This window comes from Hippoglossus hippoglossus, chromosome 17 (assembly GCF_009819705.1).
Source record: "Hippoglossus hippoglossus isolate fHipHip1 chromosome 17, fHipHip1.pri, whole genome shotgun sequence".
In the NCBI taxonomy this organism is placed as follows: Eukaryota; Metazoa; Chordata; class Actinopteri; order Pleuronectiformes; family Pleuronectidae; genus Hippoglossus; species Hippoglossus hippoglossus.
This window is the reverse complement of record NC_047167.1, coordinates 24,372,274-24,394,773: the sequence shown is the minus strand read 5'-3', so window position 1 is coordinate 24,394,773 and position 22,500 is coordinate 24,372,274. Positions and strand designations below refer to the sequence as shown.

The 22,500-nt window shown below is 43.3% G+C and overlaps 2 protein-coding genes and 1 long non-coding RNA gene across 6 annotated transcripts in view; 1 reads left to right on the top strand and 2 right to left on the bottom strand.

Moving 5' to 3' along the window:
- The first annotated feature begins 3,280 nt into the window (after positions 1-3,280).
- lamc2 (laminin, gamma 2) lies at positions 3,281-13,597 on the top strand. 3 transcript variants are annotated; one of them, XR_004616678.1, is made up of 22 exons: positions 3,281-3,488; positions 4,680-4,859; positions 4,937-5,054; positions 6,159-6,280; positions 6,393-6,524; positions 6,712-6,901; positions 7,192-7,304; positions 7,372-7,776; positions 8,279-8,512; positions 9,223-9,359; positions 9,613-9,769; positions 10,177-10,382; positions 10,624-10,703; positions 10,781-10,918; positions 11,104-11,248; positions 11,377-11,526; positions 11,953-12,067; positions 12,143-12,339; positions 12,454-12,612; positions 12,690-12,789; positions 12,911-13,263; positions 13,312-13,404. XR_004616678.1 is itself a non-coding variant. In XM_034612813.1 (21 exons), exons 1-21 carry the CDS (start codon positions 3,410-3,412, stop codon positions 13,162-13,164), a joined length of 3,411 nt encoding a protein of 1,136 aa, XP_034468704.1. In that variant the 5' UTR covers positions 3,281-3,409; the 3' UTR covers positions 13,165-13,597. The 3 variants fall into 3 exon arrangements, 2 of the variants coding, with proteins under 2 accessions (XP_034468704.1, XP_034468705.1); XM_034612813.1 differs by having other exon boundaries at positions 12,911-13,597; XM_034612814.1 differs by having other exon boundaries at positions 3,282-3,488; positions 4,683-4,859; positions 12,911-13,595.
- Positions 13,598-15,828: 2,231 nt separating this feature from the next.
- On the bottom strand, positions 15,829-16,314 carry LOC117777868. The gene is made up of 2 exons (XR_004616687.1): positions 16,193-16,314; positions 15,829-16,145 (listed from the first exon to the last, which is right to left on the bottom strand). It is a non-coding gene; the product is annotated as an uncharacterized LOC117777868 (long non-coding RNA).
- A 79-nt stretch (positions 16,315-16,393) lies between these two features.
- The window catches only part of nmnat2 (nicotinamide nucleotide adenylyltransferase 2), a 7,586-nt gene continuing 1,479 nt past the window's right edge, over positions 16,394-22,500 (bottom strand). Inside the window, exons 3-13 of one of the 2 annotated variants that reach the window (XM_034612898.1) lie at positions 22,060-22,127; positions 21,679-21,757; positions 21,071-21,197; positions 20,201-20,281; positions 20,060-20,104; positions 19,851-19,927; positions 18,254-18,355; positions 18,105-18,172; positions 17,400-17,589; positions 16,794-17,369; positions 16,394-16,715 (exon numbers count right to left, since the gene is read on the bottom strand). In XM_034612898.1, the coding sequence (XP_034468789.1) occupies positions 17,487-17,589; positions 18,105-18,172; positions 18,254-18,355; positions 19,851-19,927; positions 20,060-20,104; positions 20,201-20,281; positions 21,071-21,197; positions 21,679-21,757; positions 22,060-22,127 (750 nt within the window). In that variant the 3' untranslated portion in view covers positions 16,394-16,715; positions 16,794-17,369; positions 17,400-17,486. Of the gene's footprint in view, positions 17,380-17,399; positions 17,590-18,104; positions 18,173-18,253; positions 18,356-19,850; positions 19,928-20,059; positions 20,105-20,200; positions 20,282-21,070; positions 21,198-21,678; positions 21,758-22,059; positions 22,128-22,500 lie in introns of both variants that reach the window. The other variant, XM_034612897.1, reaches the window with a different exon arrangement.

Below are 22,500 nucleotides of genomic sequence, written 5' to 3'. Positions count from 1 at the left end.
ACTAGGTTAAAGACTAGGTTAAAGACCAGGTTATAGACCAGGTTAAAGACTAGGTTAAAGACTAGGTTAAAGACTAGGTTATAGACCAGGTTAAAGACCAGGTTAAAGACTAGGTTAAAGACCAGGTTAAAGACTAGGTTATAGACCAGGTTAAAGACCAGGTTAAAGACCAGGTTAAAGACTAGGTTAAAGACTAGGTTAAAGACCAGGTTAAAGACTAGGTTAAAGACCAGGTTAAAGACCAGGTTAAAGACTAGGTTAAAGACTAGGTTAAAGACCAGGTTAAAGACTAGGTTAAAGACCAGGTTAAAGACCAGGTTAAAGACTAGGTTAAAGACCAGGTTAAAGACCAGGTTAAAGACCAGGTTATAGACCAGGTTAAAGACCAGGTTAAAGACTAGGTTAAAGACCAGGTTAAAGACCAGGTTAAAGACCAGGTTAAAGACTAGGTTAAAGACCAGGTTATAGACCAGGTTAAAGACCAGGTTAAAGACCAGGTTAAAGACCAGGTTAAAGACTAGGTTAAAGACTAGGTTAAAGACCAGGTTAAAGACTAGGTTAAAGACCAGGTTAAAGACCAGGTTAAAGACTAGGTTAAAGACCAGGTTAAAGACCAGGTTAAAGACCAGGTTAAAGACCAGGTTAAAGACCAGGTTATAGACCAGGTTAAAGACCAGGTTAAAGACCAGGTTAAAGACCAGGTTAAAGACTAGGTTAAAGACCAGGTTAAAGACTAGGTTAAAGACCAGGTTAAAGACTAGGTTAAAGACCAGGTTAAAGACCAGGTTAAAGACCAGGTTATAGACCAGGTTAAAGACTAGGTTAAAGACCAGGTTAAAGACTAGGTTATAGACCAGGTTAAAGACTAGGTTAAAGACTAGGTTAAAGACCAGGTTAAAGACCAGGTTAAAGACTAGGTTAAAGACCAGGTTAAAGACTAGGTTAAAGACTAGGTTAAAGACCAGGTTAAAGACCAGGTTAAAGACCAGGTTAAAGACTAGGTTAAAGACTAGGTTAAAGACTAGGTTAAAGACCAGGTTAAAGACCAGGTTAAAGACTAGGTTATAGACCAGGTTAAAGACCAGGTTAAAGACCAGGTTAAAGACCAGGTTAAAGACTAGGTTAAAGACCAGGTTAAAGACTAGGTTAAAGACTAGGTTAAAGACTAGGTTAAAGACCAGGTTAAAGACTAGGTTAAAGACTAGGTTAAAGACCAGGTTATAGACCAGGTTATAGACTAGGTTATAGACCAGGTTAAAGACCAGGTTAAAGACTAGGTTAAAGACCAGGTTATAGACCAGGTTAAAGACTAGGTTAAAGACCAGGTTAAAGACCAGGTTATAGACCAGGTTATAGACTAGGTTATAGACCAGGTTAAAGACCAGGTTAAAGACCAGGTTAAAGACCAGGTTAAAGACCAGGTTATAGACCAGGTTATAGACTAGGTTATAGACCAGGTTAAAGACCAGGTTAAAGACTAGGTTAAAGACCAGGTTATAGACCAGGTTAAAGACCAGGTTAAAGACCAGGTTATAGACCAGGTTATAGACTAGGTTATAGACCAGGTTATAGACCAGGTTAAAGACCAGGTTAAAGACTAGGTTAAAGACTAGGTTATAGACCAGGTTAAAGACCAGGTTAAAGACCAGGTTAAAGACTAGGTTAAAGACCAGGTTAAAGACCAGGTTAAAGACCAGGTTAAAGACCAGGTTAAAGACTAGGTTAAAGACCAGGTTAAAGACCAGGTTATAGACCAGGTTATAGACTAGGTTATAGACCAGGTTAAAGACCAGGTTAAAGACCAGGTTAAAGACTAGGTTATAGACCAGGTTAAAGACCAGGTTAAAGACCAGGTTAAAGACTAGGTTAAAGACTAGGTTATAGACCAGGTTAAAGACCAGGTTAAAGACCAGGTTAAAGACTAGGTTAAAGACTAGGTTAAAGACCAGGTTATAGACCAGGTTATAGACTAGGTTATAGACCAGGTTAAAGACCAGGTTAAAGACCAGGTTAAAGACTAGGCTGAAGAAGAAAAATTCTATAAACAAAGAACAGCAGGTAATTGTGGTAGTGCAGTTCTATTTTATTTGTTATTTTCCCTTTTGACTTATTTAAAGATATTGATTCACGTTTATCCTTTTGAATTATTTTCTTCTTTTCTTCTTTGTGTCTTTTCTTCTTCTCTTTTTTGTCCTGATGTTTTAAACTGTGCTTTCAGATTCTAAATAGTTAGTTATTATTTGTCTCTGTGTCGTTCAGCTCCTTGAATCTACCTCTGAAAGATGCTTCATGAATAAACCTGCCTTGCCCTAAAACGACAGAAACCATGTTTCAGAAACATTTATTTAACGTCTACTTTGAGTTTTTCGTTAGGTCCATGTCCCATCTGCTGACATGGAGGAGGAGGTTTATGAGTTATACTGCAGCCAACAGAGAGCCAACCAGATTTCTGCTTCATGTTTATTAGCTGTTGTCCAGTTTTATTACCGCTGTGTGTTCAGGGCCAGGAAACTGTTCGAGCTCTGAGGTTCAGGTGTTGATAACGTGTGTGCTCAGGGTGTGGCGTTGTCACGGTAACAGGGAGTGGCCCTGTGTGTGTGTGTGTGTGTCTGTGTGTGTGTGTGTGTGTGTGTGTTTGATAAGGCCTGCGGCGATGTATTTGTGGTGGGGAAAGTGCTTATGAATGTGTAAGCAAGTATTGGCAGGGTGTGTGTGGTGGATCATAGTGTGTGTGTGAGTGAGTAAGTGTGTGTCTGAGGTTCAGGGTGTGTGTGTGTGTGGGTGTGTGTGTGTGTGTGTGTGTGTGTGAGGTTCAGGGTGTGTGTGTGTGTAGGTGTGTGTGTGTGAGGTTCAGGGTGTGTCGTACCTCAGGACACAGTTTACAGCTGCAGACTGTGATTCAAGACAAACAAACGCTGCAGTTTATAACCTCAGGAGACACTAATAAAATCCTCGATAACAGGATTATAAAAATGTTGATATATATTTGGAGATTATTGGTGTTTGATTTTATTGATCATATTGATGAATGTTTTGTTCTTCTGGTGAATGATTGATTATTGATTCCTCTCAGCTGTGATCTTCATGTTTCAGGAACAGAGCGAGCTCTGACTTCACGTCCTCACACAGGATTTTTAATTTTCTGTCTTGTGAAACGTCTTTGTTTCATAAAAATGTAAATGTGATGGAAGAGTCCAGAACAACGCCCCAGACTGTCCCGACGCACAGAGGCTGACACACTGCAGCCGTCATATCCTCTGACTGAGTGTGTGTGTGTGTCTGTGTGTGAATCACACGTGAGTAAGTGTGATCCAGTATGTGCAGCGTGTTCAGACCTGCAGCAGCAGAGGAGTTAAAAGTCGACTCTTTGAGGAGCTGGATGATTTGTGTCTGAACACATTGGATCAACATGTGGAGCAGCAGCTGGATTTTACTCTGCGCACTTTTATCTGCACTTTGTGTCGTCCAGGCCACAAACTCATTTTACTGTAAGTGTCAAACCGTATTTCTTTCTTTCTGCTCTGAAGCAGCTCAGCATCTTTAAACTCTCATGCTCATTTCTTTTCTTTTGTTTTGATCTTGTCTGTTTTCACTGTAGAACAGAACTAGAATCTTAAACCTCTTTCTTGCCTGAAGTGCTTTTGAGTACTTAAAGCTTTATGCACTCATTTCCTGGTTAATCTCCTTAGTTCCTCCTCAGAGGTTTTATCTGAACTTAAAGAGCAGTAAGATCTGATGTCTCCATATTATCTCTATAAATGTTGTAAAAACAGTTTCTGCTGATATTAATATTTTTACAACTGGAACCATTGTCCTGTGGTGGTTTGTCTCCACTAACTAGTCAAGTTGGGTCTACATATAAGGTCACTGTGACCTTTGACCTCTGAAATCTAATCACTTCATCTGTGAGTCAAAGAGAGTTTGTAGCACTTTTGAAAAGATTCTCTCGAGGTGTTCTTGAGATATTGTGTTCACAAGAATGGGATGGATGCACAACCTACTTCTGGCCACTGGGTGTCGCTCCATAAAAAGTGAGGATTAAGGGCCATGTTTATGTTTCATTACCACAACATAATACATTGAATTATATTACATCACAGATATGTTTATTGTCAGTGCAACAAAATGTAGTTTAACAAATAAATAAACTGGACATATGATAAATAAATCAGTGGTGTTAATATGATTGTTCTATCAGCTGTGATTGTTGATGTAATGAGGATCCGTGTGAACAGAAGCTGTAAACAATGTTCAACACAACACATGAGTCACAAGTGTGTAACATGTGTGTAACATGTGTGTAACATGTCAGAGTGAGTCCATGTGAGGACACAGCAGGACAATGTGTGGAAGCTTCCCAGAGAGCGAGTGGACGTGTTGATGAGGTTTCTAACACGTGACGGACGTGAAACTGGAAGAACACAAAGATCTCAGGATGAAGAAGAGGAGCCGTACACGTAGAAGACGAAGACGTCATAAATGATACATCATATAATATATATATATATATTAAGATTTCTTCGCATCACAACCTAAGTGTTGTCTAAAACCACGAGACTACGTATGACGATCAGTCACTTAATGATAACATTAAAAATACAAAACAACCTGAAGAGTGAGAAATAAATCAAATGAAAAGATCAATCAAATAAAATGGACTCTTCCTTCGTGTCCTCCGGCAGCAACAGTTCGCTGCGAGTGCAATGGGAGATCTCCGTACTGCCTTCGAGACGCTCGGGGTTTGCACTGCGTCGACTGTCAGGGAAACACTGAGGGCCGCCACTGCGAGCACTGCAAGGCCGGCTTCTTCCTGCAGGGGGCAGCCCTGAGCTGCACGCCCTGCCGCTGCAACACTACAGGTGAGAAAGAGCCGCACACTGTCCTTAAGAGACGTCTCACAGGTGCTGGACGTCTCAAACTGTTGCTTCTCCTCCAGGGTCTGTCAGTGCTACGTGTGACAGCAGGGGGCGCTGCAGCTGTAAAGAAGGTGTGTCAGGAGATAAATGTAACCGCTGTCCAGACGGACCAATCGGACCGAACGGCTGCAAGCAAAGGTAAACAACTGTCTTCGTTCACACATTCCAATAAGTAATCTTTCAAAAACACTTACATGAATGATGTCAACTCGACCAACACTTCAACTCCTTTGAGATCTTTGACTCGACTTTTGCTTCCGGTGCTTGTACTTTATCAGCGTGTCAACGTCATCTGCAGCTTCCATGTATTCTAACTCTCACTTGAACTCCTTTCAGCACTTTGACTTCACTGACATGGATTCTTGTTGGAGCTTTCACTCAAACTGTCTCTTAACAGTTTTCACAACTAAGGTTTCATTGAATCTCAGATCTCCTTCCTGTCGGTGACTCTAACTCCTTTCACTGTTTGATTGCCTCTCTGTGTTTGAACTCCTCTTTCACAATGTTCCATGTGCTACAGCTCAACTATCACTTCAGCTCTTTCTTGTAATTTTTCTTCTTCCAAATGAAACTAATTTTCTTCACTTTTATATCAACTTACTCTTCAGTTCCTCTCTCTGCTTGCATTTCATTTCAATCTTTAATTTCTCTCACTGCCTACTTTCAGTGTACAGCTCCACTAACGCTTCAGACTTATGGCGTTTGCACTTTTTGTTCTTACACCAAACTTTAACTGAGACTTTAACTTATTTAAACACTTTCCCTGCAACTGAGGCTTAAGTGCTTTCACTTTAATTCACATTTTAACTACAGTTACACACTTCACTTCCCATCAGCACTTTGACCTAACACATGAGCCGTCTCTTCACCGGGATCATTTCAACTCTTTTCAGTTTCTGTACTTTAAACTTATTTCTGTATTTGCACTTGTGCTGAATCTTTAACTCATTTCACTGCTTGAATTCCCTCTGCCACTTTAGTTCCTTTCAACAACACATCGACTCTTCTGTTCTCGCACCTTTAACGTCTTTGAGTTTTTAAATGTTATCGTTTTTTGTTCAGTGCTTTTGTCTCATTTCTCACTTCAGCTTTATTCAGTGTTGATCCTTCAAACTGATCAGTAATCTTAACGTGTTGTTTAAACGTCTTCCAGCGTTTCATCTTCCTCTTCCACTCCTTCACTGCCTCAAATTTAACTTGTGGTTGTTTTTTTCCGTCCTCGCGGCTCGTCGTGTTTCTCAGACGTCAGCTCAGAGAGGATTCTGGGAGTCGGACTCAGGCATGTTTCTGTTACGGCCACAGCAGCAAGTGTTCTGCACAGTTCGGTTTCTCCGTCCACAACATCACGTCGACCTTCACCGACGGTAACCGTTCACCACTTCCCTTCACAATAAAAGACTAATGTTAGCTTCAACATTCATTCTGGGATTCATTTAAAAATAAAAGCATCAGGAAGTGTGTGTCGTGTTGTTTAAGGTGTGGATGGTTGGACGGCAGCGACAGCTCAGGGCGTCACCCCCGCAGACGTTGACTTCCGATGGTCCCCAACTCACCTGGACCTGGAGGCCATCTCCAAAAACAGTCTGCCGGTCTACCTGTACGCCCCAGGTGAGAATAAGCCCCGCCTCCCTGACCTTCCTCCTTCTCCTTTCATGACTCACTCTCTGATTTCTTTACTTCCCTGTCTCCTCCCTCCCTCTTTCACCTTTTTCTTCTTGCCTACATCCTACTTTCCTCCTTTCCTATCTCCAATCCTTTCCTTTCCTCACCAGGTGTTTCCTCTCCTCTTCCACAGCTCCTTACCTGGGGAACCAGTTGCTAAGTTATGGTCAGAACTTTTCCTTCTCTCTGCGTCTTGACCGTGGCGTTCGACACCCGTCCACCAATGACGTGGTCCTGGAAGGTGATGGGGTGAGAGTCTCGGCCTCGCTGGGCGACCTGCGATCTATTGTCCCCTGTGGACAGAAAATCAACTACAGCTTCAGGTCAGTAATCTGACAGCCTCCACCCACCCGGGGCTCCTCTGTGGTTAAATGAAACGCCTCCCGTCGTGACACTTGATCTCATCCTTGTTTCAACTTTAACATTTTTTCTTCACATTCCTGAAGTTGCAGAACAAGTAGAAACAGATCTGCTGCTTAGACTCTGACAATAAAACACGATTCACTGGGAACACAAACTCATCATATACACACATACACACACACATATATATATATATATATATACACGTATATATATATAAATATATATATATGTTCTGCTGGATGATCAGATTGGACGAGCAGCCCGGCAGCAGGTGGCGTCCTCAGGTCTCCTCCTTCCAGTTCCAGAAGCTCCTGCAGAATCTAACCGCCGTCAAGATCCGGGCGACGTTTGGTGAAAACGGTGAGTTTATACTTCATCAGCAGTTTTCCTGAAACAGCAGCTGAGTGACCCTGGTGTGTCTTTTCAGGACGTGGTTACCTTGACAACGTTCAGTTGGTGTCAGCACGGCGTGAGGATGGCGTCCCGGCCCGGTGGGTCCACACCTGCAGCTGCCCCACAGGGTACGAGGGCGAGTTCTGCGAACGCTGCTCGGCTGGTTTCAGACGCAGGGCCCCGGCAGGCGGAGCCTTCAGCCCCTGCGAGCCCTGCAGCTGCAGAGGAGGCAGCTGTGACCCTCAGACCGGAGACTGTTACTCCGCTGATGAGACGCCCGGAGAGCAGAGCTGCTCCCAGGGGTCTTACCGGGACCCCTGGAAGAGCCCTGGGAGCCCCAACAGCTGTGTGAAGTGTCCCTGTCCGGAGGGCGTGTCCTGCTCACTGGCTGCTGGTTCACTGCAGCCTCAGTGTGACCTCTGTCCGACCGCCACCACCGGTAAGAGCCAGAGTCAGATGAGAAGTTTGGTTCCTCTTTGTTCACTCTGACGTCACTGCAGCTGAAAATTGAGCCTGATTATCGACTAAGTGAATCTGAAATGAGGTAAATTATTTGAGGCCAACATATCCCAAGATTCATTGTGCGCCGGTGAGGAAGCTAACAAGTTAGCTATTCAGGCGGTTAAGCTGCACTTAGTCTAACGCTAATGATGCAACTGTAAGAATGAGAGCTGCTGACGTCAAAAGGACGTCCTCTGTCGATCAGACACTTCAGCTGGGCCTCTGCGGTCCATTCAATCTACTTCTTAGACCAAGTCGAGGACACGTGATGTTTCAGGTACATGATCCTGGAACCAGGTGAAACAGAACCAAGTGGATCAGACGCTCAGAGGCGAGCTGAGGTCTGTGGAACGAGCCGGCAGGAAATATAAAGTTATAATCATTCAAACTTATTAAATAAGATATTTGAACATGTCGTTGTTCCTTCTGTCTGACTTCAGGTCCTCGCTGTGATGTCTGTCAGGAGGGTTTCTATGGCGACCCTGCAGGAGTCACCGGAGTGCGGCGTCCTTGCAGACCCTGTGAGTGTAACAGCCACATTGACGTGAGCGTGGAAGGAAGCTGCGACCGCAGCAGCGGCGAGTGTCTGAGGTGTGTGAACAACACGAAGGGGCGGAGCTGCGAGGCCTGTGTGAGAGGATTCCACCGCAGCCGACTCACTGACGCCTGCAAACGTAAGAACCACGTCGCGGGAGATGATGTCATTAACGCAGGACTCACACGTTCAATGCTAATAATGTGCTTTCACTTTGAGTGTGATGATGTCATTCATTACTGAACTGGATTATTGTTGGAGGCACCAGCCAATCAGATCAGGTTAATGTGAAAGAGGAGGCGGAGTCAGCTGGTAAACCTGGTGTGTTGTGGATTTTATTTCCTGTTACCTGCTCTTTAGCAGTGACAGCTAGAATGACACGCTAGCATGAAAGTCGACCATATTGTATCCTGAGCAGGAAACTGTGGCTGCTCTTTTTATGATGATCGCACCCGTGCCAAGCCTCGGGCACGCCAACCGCCAAGCGTTAGCAGAACACATATGTGTGAATCCTGCTTGACGACCCAGTTCCTGTAATGCTTTTAAACATGTTTACATTTTCATTCTTTTATTTTAAAGACTTTGTGACATTTACTAATCAACAGCGCCCTCTGCAGCCACACATGTGGATGAATTCCGTTTTTTGAACAATGCAAGAAAAGTGTGAAAATATTCATGTGTGATAAAGTAACTGACATTTGATTGGCTGCTGTCAGAATCTAAGTCAACAATGTTTAGATGTTTTGATGAGATTTGAGTTTTACAATGAATGAAAGTATAATGAATGTAATGAATGAAGCTCCGTGGGATTTTTATTAGTGTAAATGTTTGTGACGCTCGTTCCTACAGCGTGTGACTGTGACCTTCACGGCTCTGAGTCCAGACAGTGTGACGACGCCGGCCGCTGTCGCTGCAGACCGGACTTCGAGGGCCTGAGGTGTCAACGCTCCAGCTGCCCCCGATGTTTCAGCCCCATCAAGACACAGGTGACGACTCATCGTTCACATCAGAGTTTAATACAGTTCTCAAACTCAATCCCGCTGCAAGAGACAAAACATAAAAGAACAATAAGGGAAGAAAACATAAACGTGACAGATAAAAATAATGAAGTGACTTTTGAGATGATTTGAAAACAGAAGGTGAAGTTTCATGTCTGAGTTCCTCTGCTTTTGAATTTGAACATTTCAAAGAACATCTTTGTGTCACAGTGAAAAGTCTGAACGTGTTTCCTGTGCTCAGGTGGAAGTTCATGCCGCCAGACTGAAGGAGCTGGAGACTCGACTCTCACACATGGACGGAGGTTTGACTTTGGCCAACAGCGCCACCATGGAGGCCGCTCTGCGAGCCGCTGAGCAGCTGGTTGACGACCTGCAAGACGACACAGAGGAGCTGACAGGTGAGAGGACGTCACCAAATATTCCAATCATTTCAAATCAGTTTTAAAGCAGCATCTAGTGGACACTGGAAGAACTACAGCTGTCCACATGTTCACAGGTATTTTATAAAACGAAAAAACGGAAAGAAAATGTGCTAAGTATCGTTGTCCAGTTTTCGATGTTAGTTGTCACTTTTTCAGGCATCTAATGTTGACCAATCAGACGCCTGACTTTAAAGTTGGGGATATGTCGCCACCTGTTGGCGTGACATGCTCTTTACAACATGTTTTTGAATTTTTGGGAGTGAAAAAGTGTATTTGGACAAAGTCTTCGACAAAAAGTTACTTTATGTTTTAGAGAAGTTGTGGAGAAAGTTTTCAGAAGTTCAAATCGGATAAGACGATGCCACATCTCCTGTGTCCAATAGAAATGGAGAAGAGGCTGCAGGGTCGTCTGTCGTCCATCAGCAGGAGTCAGCTGGTCGAGGGACAGAACATCCAAAACATCGGCGACACGGTCGAGGACATCAAACAACAACAGAGGAAGTACAAGACGGAGGTGGAGGACGTCCAGACTCTGATGGCTGCGATGAAACGCAAACTGGAGGAGGCCAAGACCAACCTCCGATCACTGGTAAGACATTAGACCAATCAGCTGTAAGATCAGTCAATTCAATCATCACAGTTATTTCAGCTGCTTTTATTTTGAAAGAACAGGAAGTTATTACAGTGATTTTATAGTTTACAGATTGAAATATATTTGCATAGGTTTATAGATATTGTTTGTATGTGCGGTATAATCAGTGAATATAAAGATGTTGAGACTTTGGTCCAGTGTTTGTTGCTGTGATGAATCCTGTTTTCTCTCCTGTCAGGAACTTCCTGTCGGAGACGCTCCCATGGGTTCAAACATCCTGTCCTCGTTGGTGCAAACTGCAACCAGCCTGGCGGATAAGTGAGTCCATGATTCTGATATGTAATCGTTAAAAGTTTCAGATACTGTCCACTGACTCGTCTCTGTCCATCTCTCAGACACCAGACGAAGGCCACAGCCGTGGACGAGACCGCCAGCGACGCTCTGAGCGGCTCGGAGAAGAGTCTGGCTCTGGTCCGAACTCTCATGAACAAAGAGAACAAAGTCAAAGAGCTGATTGGAGATCTGAGAACAACGTGAGTTGCTTCTGTTCGTCCAAACTTCTCCTTCAAAGAGTCTCTCTCTTCCTGTTTCCCCAGACAACAGACATGACGATCATCCAATCACAGAGCTTCAAACATGGAGGACCAGATACTCTGATGTCCGGAGTTTACTCAGGACGCTACACCATATTAAAAATACTTTGTCTGTTTGTGTTCAGGTTTGATCAGGCTTCGGCGAGGGTGAAGGGTCTGGAGGACCACGCCATCCGTCTGAGTGGCGAGGCCAAAGATGAGAGCAAGATGGCCGATGGAATGTTGAAAAACATCGCCAGCATGGAGCGCAACATCCCGACGTCCCTGAAAGTAACGGCTGCTGTTAGATGTCGAAAACTGTTCACTCTCAGAAAACTGATCTTAGAAAACATCCTTCATGAAAATGTTCTGTGTTTACCCCCCCACCCACACACCCCCTATTTCCCCATGATGCTCAGGAGGGGGTTGACGCCATGGTTTCCAAGTTGGATGACCTGAAGGGTCAGGTGGACGAGAACATCTCAGGATTTGAGGCGTTGCAGGACGGCGTGCAGCGAGACAAAGCCGCCACCCAGAACCTGCTGGCCAAGGGGAGGTCTGCTCAGCAGGTAGTGACATAAATCATCACACACCAGCCTGCAGCTGTTCAGGAAACATCAGGAAACATCTCCACAAACATCTACACTAACATCTCCACAAACATCTCCACAAACATCTACACTAATATCTCCACAAACATCTACACTAACATCTACACAAACATCTACACTAATATCTCCACAAACATCTACACTAACATCTCCACAAACCTCTCCACAAACATCTACACTAACATCTACACAAACATCTCCACAAACATCTACACAAACATCTACACTAACATCTACACTAACATCTACACTAACATCTACACTAACATCTACACAAATATCTACACAAACATCTACACAAACATCTACACTAACATCTACACAAACATATTGTGCTAATGAGTGTGTGTGTGTGTGTGTGTGTGTGTGTGTGTGTGTGTGCAGGGCTTCAACGAGCTGCTGGGCCGAGTCAACGCTGCGAAGGCCGACACCGACGCTGCTCTGGGACGAATCGGCAGCAACACCAACGAGCTGGACGCCGCCCTCAACGCGCTGAGAGGTACGAACACACTTCATGAAAACATTCCTCCACAGACGAAGCAGCGCACTGAACGCGACTCCTCCTTCTCCTCAGGGTTCGACCAGCAGATTGACAGCGGTCGAGCTCAGGCCGATGCCGCCATCAGGCGTCTTCCTGTGATCGACGCCACCATCCAACAGGCCGTTAGCAACAACGGGGAGACGCTGTCTGTCCTGGGAGACGTGTCTGATGATTACAACAGCGCTCTGGGAAACGTGGACGTGCTGCAGGGCCTGGTCAGCAGCGTGGAGGTTAGCTTAGCACTAAAACAACCGTTAGCTTCGCTCCATGTCTGTGTCCAGCGGCGACACGTGTTCCGCTTCCGGACGTCTGCTTCATCCTGAAGTTTCGTTATTATTTTCCAGGGAATGTTCGGGTCGTTGCCGTCTCACGTCGGTCTGCTGAGCGACGCCACCAAACTGAGCAGCGAGGCGAAGGATCTGGGGACGAAGGCGGGAGACTTGGCGGGAGACGTGGAATTTGAGCTGGACGACGCCAGGAGCCTGGAGGCCGATGCAGAGCAGGTAACGTGTCCACATGGAGGCGAGCTGAGCTCCAGGCCGAGGCCCAGAGAGTAACCATGTAAATGTGTCCTGTGCAGGCTGCCGTCGGAGCCGCGGCCGCTTTCAACAACGCCAGCCTGACCAGAGACGCCGTGGGTAAAACACTCGGAGAAATCAGACGCCTGCTGGCAAACATGAGTAAGTTCAGGGTTTGAAATCAGAGGGGGAGGAGGAGTTAGTCTTCGTCATGTCAGAGTGGTTTTCTAACTGATCTTCAGCCCAGTAAGAGTCTCCTCCTCCTCCTCCTCCTCCTCCTCAGACCAGCCCGGGACGGTGGATGAAAGTCTCCTGAAGCAGCTGGAGGCGTCTCTGGCCGACGCTCAGAGGGACGTGGAGGCTCATCTGAGGCCACGCCTCCGGGACATGGAGCAGCAGGAGGACGCAATGCGTCGCCGGCTGACCGCCATCAACCTGGACATCGCAACCATCCTGGGAGACATCGCAAACCTGGAAGACGTCCTGAGGTCCATCCCCAGCGGCTGCTTCAACAGCCCCCCCATCGAGGAGGCCTGAGGGTTGTGATTGGTCCAAAATAGTTACATCACCACAGAGTCCTAGTGATTGGCCAGTGGGTGAACGAATTTTCCACATGAATTATAAAACAGTATAAACATAATTTTTTTACGTTTTTTAAAGTTTTTTTCAGAAGCAGAAAAAAACTTTATTTTTGCACTTATCAACAACTTATCCACTTTAATGAAAACGATGCGACAGACTAAAAATTCTTCATATTTTTCTGTTTGTAATTTTGACCTGTATTTTTCTGTTGATATTTCTGACGTCTGAATGTTTGATATTTATATCTGTAAATACACTTTTTATCTCTTTCATATTTCAGTTTTTATTTGCAGAAATATTTAAATGTCTTTTTCTTTTAACATTAAAACTTTAAACATTCAATACTTTTCCTTCATTTCTGCCTCAAACGTTTTCAAAGCTCTGAAAGGATGAAAATTAAAATAGTAAAAGCAGAAACAAATAATTTGTCAATGTTTCAGAAAAAAAAGGTTTTTATTGACAAATATTATAAATGTTTTTATTTGTATGAACAAAGCAGTCGACGCCACACGTGTGACAGGAAGTTTGAACCTCGCCACGTGTGCGGCCACTGGGCGGAGCTGTGTAGTGTCCTGCTGGAGTCACTCACAGGTGAGGATGGGGGCGGGGCTTAGGAGAACACAGGGGGTGTTTGGGGGAGACAGGAGTTTGGAGTGAGGAGGAACAGGGAGAAGAAAGGAGCTGGGTTTCTGCATTGGAGGACAGAAAGGACCTTACCCAGGAGGAATGAGAGAATACGGTGTGAGTGAAGGACCATGACCACTGAGCAGAAGGTTGTTGCGTCTCAGCCGTCCTGCTCAGGTCCATTCTCTTTTTGCAATGCTTTGTGTTTCCTGAGTTATATTTTTGTATTTTGTCGGGAGGAACTTTGCTGATTCTTTCTTTCTTTTTGTGGACATTTTGTGGACTGAGCTGCCCAAGGAGTCTTTTCTCTTGTTGGATTTACCTTGTTCACATTTAAGTGGACATTCATTATTTTCTGTGAACTTGTATTGAGGAGGGTTCTTTAATACTTTACAGTGAGCTGGGTTTAAAGTCCCCTCCTCACTTAACCAGACCTTGATAAATAATGTCACAATAACTCCAACTTCAGCTGATGTTAGTGTTTTATTCTCAGTGAATCTACTGATTATTAATTATTCATCAGACATTGATTTATGATGAAAAATCCTCAAACTATGGATCAGATAAGCCTCACCTCATCAGGACGTCGTCCAACGAAGATCAAACCAGAACTTTTCTGTTCCATGTTTGAGCTTGAGGCTTTTCATCATTAAACATGAAGGAACCATTAGATCGAAACTCTTTGATCTGAGTCTGAAGCTTCCTGTTTGTTCCATGTTTCCTTTGATCTGTTACTTCTGGTTTCACATTGTAATTTAGGGACTAAAGAGTTTAGTCTGACAAACGTACGTCCTGTCGTCATCACCTACGTGGGCGGAGTCTACCTATACTTGAATCTGATTGGTTTGTAGACGGCGTCTGACATGGGCGTGTTGTCAGGTGGGGGGGGGTAGTAGTCTTCATTTGGTTGCCATGGTTACAGCTTGATGGTATCACTAGCAGCATCAGCACCTACAGGCGCAGTACTCCAAAGTACTACAGTACACTACAGTACTACACATTGCTACACAGTACTACAGTACTCCACAGTACTTCGGTACTCTACAGTACTCCACAGTACTACAGTACTCTACAGTACTTCAGTACTCCACACTAGTTCAAATGTCCTCGTGGTTCAAACATTATATCCTCAGAGGTCAACGTGTGTTCAGTGAATATTTGATCAGTATTTAAAACCATCAATGATATTGGGGGACAACCCTCTGACTGACAGTTTGTGACATGAGGCCTCATGGGGGGGGGGTTCTGATCGTGGTCTCCTGTAAGTCACCAAACTTAAGAGGATTCTCATTGAAGTGTCGTTGATGTGGACTAAAGTAATCTGCTGTTCGGGGCCCCTCTCAACCCCGGGCCTCCTGTGACCCTGAAGGACAGAACCGGATCCAAGGTCAAGTTTTCTCTGTCTTCTCAGAGCGGAGCCAGTAAAGAAACTGAAGAGGACGTTAGTGAAGGAATGAAAGAAGAGGGAAAGAGAAAGTGAGCGAGAGTGAAGATCGGAGCAGTTTTTACTTGATGTTGAACGATAACAGTTAATCATCAATAACTTTCGGAGCTGATCAGACCTGGAGGACGACACATCCTGAATCCTGAGGACAGTAAAGACTTTATGGATGTTCTAACGATGATCGGTTTGCAAAGAGTAAAGCTGCACACAGAGCAAAACACTGGTTGAACAAATATCGTATTATAGTGTATAAATGATATCATATACATATATGTATACAGTTTGTAAATAGTGGGTTGTATACAATGAGCATTCAGGGTATGCATCGCTCCTCTGATGCTTTCATTCTTTTTGTTGTTTTACATTTAATCGTGACAACAAATCAAAGTTTTCATCATATTTGACTAAAATCCTGTCACATGATTCTCGTCTTCAGAGGTTGTCGGTTCCATTTCTGTCAGCTTGTTGACAAATACACATGTGAACCAGTGAACTAGTATTTACAACATTCATATGAACATTAATCACAGCAAGGACACTGGAAGTGGGGGTGCTGAGGGGGCGGCAGCACCCCCTGCTGACAAGGGGTGTAACTACAAGGGGAAAGAGTTTTATTTCATGTCATTTTCTTGAGTAACATTTTGAGAGCAGCACAGAAGCATTTTTATAAGATTAGATTTCACTTTTAGAACAGAGATGTTCTGATGCAGTAATGTGGAACACAATGTAAGTTGGAGTTTATTGTCTGTTGTTGTGTAAAATGTTGTTGGTCCTTCAAATTAATACTGAAACCACAATATTGTGCTGTTGAATTTAATACGACGTCATTAAATGATCTCTAACTGAGTTTCTGAATTACACCTCCTACCTGTAGGGGGACCCCCCCCCCCCGAGTGGACTGAGGGTAAATCTGACTTTTACAATCAGAGATCGAAGTCTGACCTATGACCCTAAACTAGAATCAGATCTGGACCCTCAAACAGGACCTGACAAAAAGTCCTCACAACCATAGAAAGACACACACACACACACACACACACACACACACACACACACACACACACACACACACACACACACACACACACACACACACACACATCATTTACAGCGTGAATAGAAAAAGTGGGTGCCGATGATTCCCACAGTTTATTAGAGATATTTAGATTTTTTTTGAAACACGATCACGACAGAGTGATTTTAACATCATGCTAGAACCAGACTCTACGCATGCAGGCTAACAGAGTGAGTGATGAAGAACACACTCACAACAACGACAACAGCAACAACACTGCTGCTGAGGATTAGGTTTAGAAAAGTTCCCTTCTTCATCATCATCTTCATCATGGAAACGTCTGTTAAATCTTTGACACAGTGTTCGTAGGTTCGGTTCTTTTCGCCGCTCACTTGACTGCGAGCGGAGCCTGAAGCAGCTGCACTGTTGCTATGGTTACCTGTGGTTTAGCACATGCTGAGCTCTGATGAAGCGGCGGTTCGAACTGCTGTTGACGTGTACAAGTGATGTCCGAAAAAAACCAAACCCACGGGCTTCATGCAAGAAGACGTGAAGTTTACGTTGAGTCACATTCGACACCTGAGATGTTAATTATCTCCTCTGTGTTTGGTCTCCACCACCTCCTGAGGGAAACATCTGGCTCCACATGTTCACCAGCTGCTCTCTGACTGACAGTGTTCACAGATGTTTACAGATGTTGAGTCAGATCAGTGAACAGATGATTGACTTTAAACTCACAGGTTCAGAAAAAGAGATGATGTGACGATAAAGAAGAAAGTAAGTTTGTGAGCGTGATGAGAACCTGGTGACGAGAGCCCTCTGTGTCTCGAGTGAAGCTGGAGTCCCCTGCTGGTGAACATGTGAACGACTCCTCTTCCCTCAGGTCAGATTTGTTGTTTCTTTGTAAAGAGACTTTTTTCATTTTCAAATTTCCAACGTCCCAAGTTTTGGCCTCTTTCACTTTTTTTTTTACTTCGGAGTTGTTCTTGCATGAAGCTCGTCGACGTTGATACAGTCGTCTTATCCGTTAAGACTTCGAGTGACAAAATGCTGTCATCACGATAACCTCCACCCTGTATATATATATCTATATCTATATCTATATAGATATATATATATAGTTTGTAATTGAATGGACCCCCCCCCCCCCTCACACACACTCTCCATGTTTTCATGCAGTTCAGGTCGGTGTCTCTATCCCGAGGCGGTGATGTACAGCTGACTCTGCAGGATGTAGTCGATGACGGGCTGAGTCAGATAATCCACGACGTGTCCGTCACCGTGCTGCAGCGCCAGTCTGTGGGGGAGGAGTCATGTTATACTTGACATCCCTGTGGATTAAACGCTGCAGTAAAACCTCCGTCCACACTAACACCTGAAAACAAACGTCACATGACCACTAACATCAGTGATCATGTGATGTAAACAGGAAGTAGATTGTCTCCTCTGCAGTTGGTTGCTTAGTAACAGAAATTACTCTGAGGAAGGATCTTCATCCTCGTTTACAAAAGTCTCAGATTCTGTTCAAACTAAACGAGACCAGCAGCGTTTCTCTGATTCAGAGGCTGGAAACTCCACCAGGCGTAACCATAGCAACATGGCTTGTGTCAATGTGGGCGGAGCCGAAGAAAACAAGCTTGAGTTCTGGTGATGAATGAAAACCTGCAGCGATCACACATCCTCGATTTCATCAAGTTTTATATTTAAATCACGTCTTTGTCTCCTAAAGGTAACTGTCAGACAAATGTAGTGGAGTACTTGAGCAGTATTTGAGCAAGTGTACTTATACTTCAGTGTGAGTATAATCTCTACCTGCTCTTGGTGGAGCTGACGATGGACAGCGGGTGGTTCAGGTCGTCCTTCACCACGATGATGTTGTCCTGAAACCAGAGCAGCACACAGATGAGACAACGGAAGAGACGCTGCTCCCCCTACAGGCTGAACCCTGCTCCTGCTCCCACCTTGTATCTGCGGAGAACAGACGAGTGGTTCATGATCCTCTCTGTGTCGGCTCCGTCACGAGGAACCACCACGATCCCAAAGTCGCCCACGATCACCTCCATCTGAAACCACAGTTTCACCAGCTTCACTCAACAGCCAGCAGGGGGCGACACTCGGCTGACCACCATGAGTTAGTTAATTAAGAGATAAACTTGTGCATAAAGAGATAATTACTCTTCACATCAAAACAACTTTCTTTCTGCACAATTAACAAACTGTAATCAATGCTTCATTAAGTTATTAATATTAATAATGAATCAATAGGATCCAGCTGTGTGTCGTCAGGGAGACGTCTCTGAAAGACAGTTTGACCATGGCTCTCCAGGCTCAGTATTATCACTTACAGCTTATTATTTATAATCATGTTTATAACTAACTTTATAACTAATAAAGAACTGATATGTAAAATATGAGTAAACGATTGATTAACCATTAATAAAGTTATTCATTTTAAATTGTGCCTGATTAGAAAATGTTTCTAGAAAGGCTACGAGAGGCAAATGATTTGTTTACCAGAAAATACTTTGTTTTGTTCTAGACGAAGTTTAAAGTTTTATACATTTTTATAAACTAACTTAGCAGGTGGTGCTGGATCAATGGATTCATAATATTTCATTATTACTTTTACTGTAATATTATTTATTCATAATATTCTTAATTTATATTTTTTCTTTTAATAACTTTTTATTATTATATTCAGTAAACATTTAAAAATAAATTAACCGCTCAAATGTATTCTTTAACCTGAGGGAAAAAAACTTTAGAACAATGACCCAGGCCTCTCAGGGCTTCCGTAGTTTGATGAGTCACTGAAACGGTGGAACAGTGGATGTTCCATGTTCTGCATGTTTGTTGTTGACAGGAAAGTTTCAGGAGCTTCGACATCAAACTGTGATTTCAAAACATCAACTGATAGATGATGCTTGACATGACAGAAAATGTGTATATATGTATTTTATATTTTATATTATATATATGACAGTCATTAAAACAGCTACATCTGATCACATATTCTGTATTTACTCTGTTTACTTTCAGTAAATATTGTATTGTACTTTTCTACTTGCACTCAACTAACAGTATCTGGTAATAGTAATAGTCAAGTAATTTTAATAGTAAAAGTAATAGTCTAGTAAAAGTAATGGTAATGTAATAGTAATAGTAATAGTCTAGTAATAGTAATAGTAATAGTAATAGTAATAGTAATAGTAATAGTAATAGTTTAGTAATAGTAATAGTAATAGTTTAGTAATAGTAATAGTAATAGTTTAGTAATAGTAATAGTAATAGTAATAGTTTAGTAATAGTAATAGTAATAGTTTAGTAATAGTAATAGTAATAGTTTAGTAATAGTAATAGTGCGATGTCGCAGTGGCTTGTTCTTCAGTTACAAATGTGACAGAAGATTAACAACTGTTAAAGTGACTGAGTAGAATTTTTGTTTCCTGCGTCAACAACATCAACATGACATCATCATGGCGAGGTGAGATCTGAGGGGCGGGGCTACATGCTGGGCGGAGTTACATGGTGGGTGGGGCGGGGCTACTGTGTGCTTACATCACTGTCCTTCCACAGGCCAGGGATGCAGAAGGACTCCAGGAGGTCACTGCCACACAGGAGCAAGATGCGTAACTCTACAGACGACAAACAGGCGGGAGGAGAGAGACACGTCCTCAGTAAACCACACGTTTACTGGACACAGACAAACCAGCCACACAGCAGGAAGGACACCAGGGGGCGCCGCACCAACTGTGTTCAGCACTCACCAATCTCCTCGTACCTCATGGCGGTGCCCAGGTTCGCGTTTTCATCTGACGGAACGAAACAAACACAAAAGTTCAAACATGTCGGCCATCTTTGTTTGCAGTCTGTGGTTTTACTCTGAGACGTTCAGTGTCTCTACTCACCGACGAAGGTGAAACGATCGATGTGAGGACGGACGCAGCAGATCTTCCCCAAACTCTCACTGACCTTCCCCCACAGTTTGACTGGAGAGGAGGGGGGTTATCATCATCATCATGATCTTCATCATCAACACCATCATCACCATCATCCTCATCACCATCATCATCATGATCTTCATCATCAACACCATCATCACCATCATCACCATCATCCTCATCACCATCATCATCATCTTCATCACCATCCTCATCATCATCAACACCATCATCACCATCATCATCATCCTCATCATCATCACCATCATCACCACCATCATCATCTTCATCTTCATCACCAACATCATCATCATCATCATCATCATCACCATCATCATGATCTTCATCATCATCATCATTCTCCTCATCATCATCATCCTCATCATCTTCATCACCATCATCCTCATCATCATCATCATCATTCTCCTCATCATCATCTTCATCACCATCATCCTCATCATCTTCACCATCATCATCATCATCATCATCATCATCTTCATCACATCATCATCATCTCAATCATCATCATCATCATCATTATCATCATCTTCATCACATCATCATCATCATCTCAATCATCATCCTCCTCATCATCATCATCTCAATCATCATCATCATCATCTTCATCACCATCATCTTCATCACATCATCATCATCTCAATCATCATCTTCATCATCATCATCATCCTCTAAACCATCAAAGTGAGAAGAAGAATTGTCCAATCAAATGACATCTACAGTTAATTCAAATGTATCTTTATATACAAATTGAGTTTTAATTTGTGTGAGCTGAAGTTAAGCTCTTGTGGGCGGGACCATGTGTGAGTGACAACTCACTGGCATTGGGTTTGTGATTCATACTGTTGTGGTTCTGGTAGATGGGAGGAGTCTGGTTCTGTGGCTGACCAATCACAGGAGTGGTGGATGGCGTGTTGACGTTGGACAGAATACAGCCGGTGACTCTCTGACAAAAAATCATCATCATCATCATCATCATCATCATCATCATCAGATAAAACAGAAAAAAATTAGAATAAAAAATCTAAACGTGTTTATTTATTCACTCAGATCGTAATTTGTGCTCTGACGTTGTTAATCTGACAAATGACATCGAGAAAAGTTCGTAGAAGAAAATTCTCCCTGATTGTCTCGTTTCTGTTGAAGGTCATAAAGAGGCAGTGATATCAAAATAAGAGCTTTTTATTACTGGTTATAAACTCCTTATAGTGGCCTTATTTATTTGCTGATTTATATTTTATATTTTTCTCTGATGTTTATTTATTTATCTCGTCTTTATTTGTTTATTTATTGAACTTTCCCGAAATGAATTAGCTCATTTTCTTGTCACACGCGTCTGATCTTTGTTTCCTGTTACGTGATGTTTCCCGTTGCTCAGGATACAAAGTGAGGGAATGGAAGGAGGAACAGGCTTTGGTGATGCTCACCTTCATGAGGTCCCGGTGATGCTCCAGCACGCTGCAGGTCGTCTGCCAGGTGTCCTGGTAACACTCCCAGGGGTCCACCCTGACACATCAGACATCGAACTGGTTTATAACCAGGCTTCCACACAGACTTCACTTATCATTTACCTCACAGCCGTCAAATTGCTACTTCCTGCTAAACTTTCACATAAAAAGACCTTTTTTATTTTAAAGGAAACCTGTTTTCAAGTTTTTTTCTTGATATCAATTATTCATGACAAAATAAGCATAAAAAAGGTTTAATAGTAAAAACTCAGTGTTTAGTGACGTCAGTTGATTTAGATCAAATCTGAAGTGAGACGTTACTGAGAAAGAAAAATCCTGAATAACGTGAAAGAAACTCACCTGATCCAGTCTGAGGACTGAACCGCCAGCTGGGACATGGTGAGACGATGTTTACTGGACACCAGACCCTGCACACACACACACAGACACACACACACACACACACACACACACACACACACACAGACACACACACACACACACAGTACACGTGATCAGCTGGACGGAGACATCCAATTAGAGGTCTCAGAGAGTCCGAGGAGGCGGAACCAAACCCTGTCTTCTCACAGCTGTTATAAAACTGAATGTGTTCATCAAACAGCTCTCGACAACAGGCTCGTCATTACGTTTAGAGTCTGTGGTTTATGTTGCAAAATCAATTTATTCAAAATGACCAAAACAATACATTTCTTGTTTTAAAACATGGTTACTGATGATGTCATTGTCGGAGGAAACAGAAATAGAACCAATCACAGTGGTTCTATGTTCTCAAAACGTTAA

Coding starts and splice junctions, on each gene's coding strand:
- lamc2 (XM_034612813.1), top strand. CDS start 3,410: ATGTGGAGCAGCAGCTGGATTTTACTCTGCGCACTTTTATCTGCACTT. Junction 4,860..4,936: donor CTGCCGCTGCAACACTACAG/GTGAGAAAGAGC, acceptor CTTCTCCTCCAG/GGTCTGTCAGTGCTACGTGT. Junction 12,340..12,453: donor GCCTGGTCAGCAGCGTGGAG/GTTAGCTTAGCA, acceptor ATTATTTTCCAG/GGAATGTTCGGGTCGTTGCC.